This window comes from Apium graveolens, chromosome 2, assembly GCF_009905375.1.
Source record: "Apium graveolens cultivar Ventura chromosome 2, ASM990537v1, whole genome shotgun sequence".
Classification (NCBI taxonomy): Eukaryota; Viridiplantae; Streptophyta; class Magnoliopsida; order Apiales; family Apiaceae; genus Apium; species Apium graveolens.
In genome coordinates, this window is record NC_133648.1 from 26,490,402 (window position 1) to 26,496,666 (window position 6,265).

A 6,265-nucleotide genomic window follows, 5' to 3' on the forward strand; every position below is an offset into this window, starting at 1 on the left:
TCCTCAACTATTATTATATTATATTTTTCTTACCCGTCTATTTAACATAAATGACTTTAATGAGTAAAATAGATAGATAGAGAGTGAGTTTACGGAGAATTGTTGGAGAAATTGTTTGATTTTGGTTTCTAAATAATTAGAAGCTCATTTGTTTATATCATTATAATGAACATGCAAGGTGGTTATTGGAGAACTCTTAGTTGTTTTCTTATTTGTAAATGTTATACAATGTCTAATGTATATCAAATACAAATTGTTTATCAATGTGTATTATTTTCATACAAGCCATTACCAAATTACATAACGTTTCTAATATAACTCATTAAAAAAATATATATATTCTTGTCTGTGTTATATAATTTGTATTTAATGAATGAATATAAACATGGTAGTCAGTGTACGTTTATAACGAAACGATTAAACTTAATCTGTAGAATGCCGTTAGTATGTTTACAAAGAAAAAAGTAAAAATTAACATATATGTTGAATACAGAGTTGACCAAAAATTTTGAATTTTATGTAAATGAACTATATGTTCTGATCTATATTATTACTGAATTCACTACTAACTTAAAATTAATTTACTCAATTTAAAAAGATAATAAATGCATAACTGATGTGAGAATGACTTGCAATCATAATATACAATAATGTAAAACTTACATTACTATTAATATAAAAGTTGATTTAAAGAAAAATATTAGTTATTGAAATTCAACGAATGTATGTATGGGAAAATGTTAATGTTTTTATTTACACTACTGTTAACAAAGTAAGATTAGGTTGTGTGTGTGTTTACATGTAAATTATTGTATGTAAATTTCTTAGTAAATTATGACGGCTTCAGTTATTTATATGCTAAATATCTTATTTATGTACATGTATAATCATTATTAACATCTAGTGAGACAATTGATTACTTAAATAACATGCATTTATAATTATTCAAAAATTAAAATTATGTAATAAATAAATTGCATATAATTTATATATGGCATTCACATTATTAGTGACAAATAATTCATATATATTTTTTACGCAACCGAGTATCAATCATGGTTGTAACATAAAAGTAAATTATATATTTTTAAGACTTATTATTAATATTCATGATTTTTTCAAGAATTGGAAGGAAAAATTGTAATTATATCGTTATTTAAACCGTTTTTAAGTTTCTTTCATTACGACTCTAATATTTCTTCATATAATAATTTGATAACATTGTATACTATTCTCCTGAAATTAAATATTTTTCAATTCAATAAAGTTTTATAAATATCAGTTGAACTGGTTAATTACTTCAAATTATTGAACAATATATATTTTTTCTTTAACTAATATAAAATATATTGAATCAAATGGTACAATATAGTACATATATAACTTTTATTTGAATAAATCAAAATATTAAAATAATTCAAAATATGTGTACAATATTATCTTGATCAATGAATATTGCTATAAAAGAATTCTTTTTAAAAATCTAGTTTTTTTAAAGTGAAAAATGAAAAATAATCGATTTAATATATCATCGTAGTTTTAATAAATCTCGTGAGATCTCATATCAAATTTCGAATATTCTTAAAATCGGGACAAATCCCAAAATAATAATGCGCTACCGGTGAAGTTGGTAATTTTAATATAAATAATCAATTGACTTGATCCTATAAAAACCTCAAACACATTAATTTATATTAACATAAGCTATTCAAAAATTTCACATTATTGGTAAGATATTCTCGCCAAGCTTGTAATTTAAATTTACTAAACGCATAATGTGACGATGTTTTTCGGCCAGGTAATGTAGTCAAATTTCAAGTATTTTTTGAATAATGGGCAAAGTTCTAAAATGCATTGACTCATTATAATTCGAACTTATCTAAATATGTAATACCATTATAGATTATTTATATATAAGCAATTCTATTTTCAATATTTTTTTAAAAATATATTATATATGTACATTTTAATTACTTTTTATAATAAAAAATATGTTAAAAGTATATGAGACATATTTTCAAACTAAAAAATGATTAATAAATAAGATAATAATCAATTTATGTACTATGCCTAATTTTATATCTCAAATTCAGTTCTTTAAAATTAACTGTACAAATTTTCAACCAACTATCTTTTTTTTTGTGGAATTCAAGTATCTTTAAAGTTAAATAAAATATTCATTTAGCACACTTACATATTATGTGTATGATAAAAAGCACATGTGACAATATGGTGTAGTGGTAAGAGGTTGTATAGTTGAATGAAATAACTTGAGTTCAATTCCCACAAATCACATTTTTATATAAGGGTCCTGTTCCTTGACAATCATGTGTCAGGGAACCCTTAACCAACACATTATGTCCTGGCCGTTGGATCGTGAATCCAACGGCCAGGATTAAAAAAAAATGGCCGGTCCGCGCTTTTTTCCGCGGAATGCTACGCTTTCCGCCCTTTTTTTTCGCGGAACATATTTCCCTTCCGCGGATAATATTAGCGGAACGTCTGTACTTGCAGTTTATAACCCTAAAAACGATCACACTTTCCTTTTTGTGCAGCATTTTTCAATTTGGAGAGCAAATTTGGGGGAATTCTTGATTTTGTTCATCCTTATTCACTAATTACATTTGGTAAGCTCAATTTCTTGCTTTTTTCTTGTTGTAGTTATGGATAAGATGTTTGCTCGGTTTGAAGGTAGAAAAGCTTTGAGAAAAAATGTTAATGTTGTAAATAGTGAGGTTGTTGATATTAGTGGTAGTTGCTTACGTAATGATAATGTAAATTATGTTAACCTTATTGATGATTGTGATGAAAATGTTTATGTTAGTGAACATAGATTTGAAAATGAAGATTTGCATGAAAATAGTGAGTTTGTGCATGAGGGTAGGGATAAGAGTGTTTTTGGGGAAGAAGATATTATAATCCCTTTCTTGAGTCAAAATTTCCCTAATTTGGTAGCCGCCGAAAATATAATTGGGGCCTATGCTTTGAAAAATGGGTTTGCAATTAAAATCCAAAATACACAAAGGCGTGTGGACAAAACAATATATGCCCGTACTTATGTTTGTAATTTAGCGGGAGAAAACTGTGATAAAGAACCCGTAGAGGATGGAGAAGTTTTGATAGGAAGTGTCGGTAGTGAGAAGAAGAAAAGGCGTAGAGATAAACTTCCTAGAAGTGGATGTAAGTTTAGGATCTATGTGATTAATAGGCAAAATACAAGGCATTGGGAGATAACATCATTGGAGTTAAATCACAATCTCGATGTCGTGTCGCCTTCTAAGATGAATTTGATTAAAAGGGAGCGACATGTAACCGCCTCCCAAAAGAATTTAATTAAGAGTTTACATGTTTCGGGTATTGCGCCTAGACAACAAATGAATATATTTGGAAAAATGCATGGAGGAGAGGAGCAAGTAGGGTTTCATGCCCAACACTTGAGAAATGTCGTGCGAGATTTTAGAAAAGGTAATTTGGGTGTGAATGATGTGCAAGCGGGATTGGATTTGTTACATAGGTTAGAAAAGGAAAGTGGAAGAATTTTTTTTATTCGGACTCTAATTGATGAAGAAGGAAGATTGAAGTGCCTTTATGGGTTGACCCCGTTCGTTGTTGGCCTACAAAAATTTTGTTGATGTGGTTGCATTTGATACAACATATCGAACAATAGGTATGCTATGCCGTTTGTGCCGTTCACCGGGGTGAATCATCACTATCAATCGGTTCTCTTTGGTTTTGCACTAATGCGTGATGAATTGAAGACTACATTTAAGTGGGTTTTGGGTACTTGGTTAGAGGCCGTTGAAGGAAAAGCACCTTTGGCTATTATCACTGATCAAGATCAAGCGATGGCGGGGGCAATTCAATCTCAACTACCGAACACGACACATTTGTTGTGTTCGTGGCACATTAGTAACAAATTTTCGGAGAAGCTCTCAACCTACTATGCAAAGGAGGAATTTAAAGGTGACTTCAAAAATTGCATATATCACTCGTTGACCGAATAAATTTTTATGGATAGGTGGAAAGCATTGATCTTGAAGTACAAGTTGGAGGATAATACATGGTTGCAAGACTTGTATAAATTAAAGCATAAGTGGATTGATGCTTATACACGTAACATTTTTTCCGCGGGTCAAAAAACAACTTCAAGAAGCGAAGGAATGAATGCCTTTTTTATGCTTATGTAGGGTCTTGCATGGGGTTGAAAGAATTTGTCGAGGGTGCACAAAAATATTAGAAAGAAAATTTATGCGTGAGAAAGAAGAGGATTATAATACACATCATAAAATTCGTTGCATGCGACTGAACACCGCCTTGAAGCAACATGTCGCTTCCATTTATACGAAAGAGATGTTCAAAAAATTTCAAGAGCAATTGGTTGAGTCCACAAAGTACTTTGTGGAGAAGGATAGAGACCGTTCCTTAGAAGATGTGGAGGATACGTACTACAAATGTTATCGACCATTAATGGTTGAGTATAAGAGAACCACTTATCTCGTTACCTTCAACAAGTTGTCATTTCAGGGTTCTTGCATATGTAGAATGTTTGAGCATTCGGGCATGCCGTGTCGTCATATTATTGTCGTGTTGACAAAGAGGTGTGTTGCCGAATTACCCGAACATTTTGTGAAACGGAGGTGGACTAGGGATGCCAATAGAGTTGATGGTGTGTTGCCATATCACATGCCCGGAGATGATGCATCATCCCATGATTTGACTCCAATGGAAAGATTTAATCACATGACTTTACTTACTATGGGGTTTAGTTATAGTTGCATGGCGTCGAAGGAACGTTATGAGTATGCCATGAGAGTTATTAATCGAGAGACCGAAATTATTGAGAAAATGTCCGTTCATGGGGTGGAAGGTGTTGGAAGTGAATTTGATACCAAAATATCTCAAGAAAGTGGAGAGAAGTTGCATGAAACTATTCTTGAACCCGTTGTTTCAAAAACCAAAGGACGCAAAAAAGAGCACTGAATTAAAAGTCCCATTGAGGAACTTGCAAATAAAAAAAGGAAATGCGGACTTTGCAACATTGAGGGACATGATGCTAGAAAATGTTTAGTAAAATTGGAAGAATTGAGAAAAAGTCAAAGTGGCCAATTGTAATTCAAATTTTATATAACAATCTGTTCCTCTTCGGGATATTGAGTGTTGAAGTGCATAGGATCAAGTACCATCACGCCCCATTCCTTCACATAAATACCATGAGAATCCAATGGTTCTGGTTCACGTTCGTAGGAAGAAATATGTAGCCCACCTGGTTAATTGGTTGACCTACCCCACAACTTGCCCAATTAACAAAGAAATGCATGGTCCTCGCAGAATAGGGACGTGTGTAGTCCACTTTTTTCGCCAACTCCATAAAAAGTGGATCCATAAAGTAGTATGAAGGCATCCTCAGATACACCCCCCCGGCAGCTATGGCCTCCTCACGATCACGCAACAACCACTGCAAGAAACATGTTATATGATAAATGAAACAAAAAGAAAACATAAATGAAAGAAGGTCAAAGATTATACCATGTATGCATATATGATCCCATCATCTAGCCATCCTTTGGGTTCCAAACTCTGCATAACACTTGTGTCCAAGGTCCACTTAAGATCGTGTTTGACCACTCCCGGGAAAACCACCCCATCCCCAATCCCTCCTAATAGCGTCCATCCTCTCCCACTTTAGTCTCTTATTTATATCCCATTTCTCTTCCACAGGGCGGTGAATATCCATCTTCTCAGCCCTGGAAGACGAGCCTACTGCAAATACAGATGCCTGTGTCGGGACCTGTGACACCTGCTAAGACGGCTGTGTCATGTCAATTACATTGGCCTCTCGAGTCTCTCCAACTTTAGGCCTCAACGCCTCGGGAGAAAGATAAACATGCTGGAACACTGGAGCCATATATGCCAGACCTCTAACATCCTACATGAATCGACAGTACGGCTCAAGAAACATAGGGGCAATCCTCTCAAACTCCTGCTCATACTCAGGGGGAATGCTACTATCCATAGCTTGCAGACATGCCAACCCATTCTGTATCTGCAAAATACATTTGTGGCATATAATCAGATGTTACTATAATGCAAAGGAGGAAACAATTCTACAAAATATCGTGGAAACAATTATTAACAAACTTACAAGGTCAAATGCCTGCGAGTTGTTAAACAACTCCCGGGTGCTGTACTGTGGCTCTGGCAATGGATGTGGCTTCCCAACATGCATCCGTGCAATGCCCGAGTACCACTGCATGTAGCCTGTGTC

The 6,265-nt window shown here is 33.5% G+C and overlaps 1 protein-coding gene across 1 annotated transcript; it reads left to right on the forward strand.

Annotated features, from left to right (window-relative positions):
* The first annotated feature begins 2,663 nt into the window (after positions 1–2,663).
* LOC141687091 (protein FAR1-RELATED SEQUENCE 5-like) lies at positions 2,664–4,004 on the forward strand. Its single transcript, XM_074492250.1, has 2 exons — positions 2,664–3,514; positions 3,668–4,004. Exons 1-2 carry the CDS (start codon positions 2,664–2,666, stop codon positions 4,002–4,004), a joined length of 1,188 nt encoding a protein of 395 aa, XP_074348351.1.
* Positions 4,005–6,265: the final 2,261 nt, after the last annotated feature.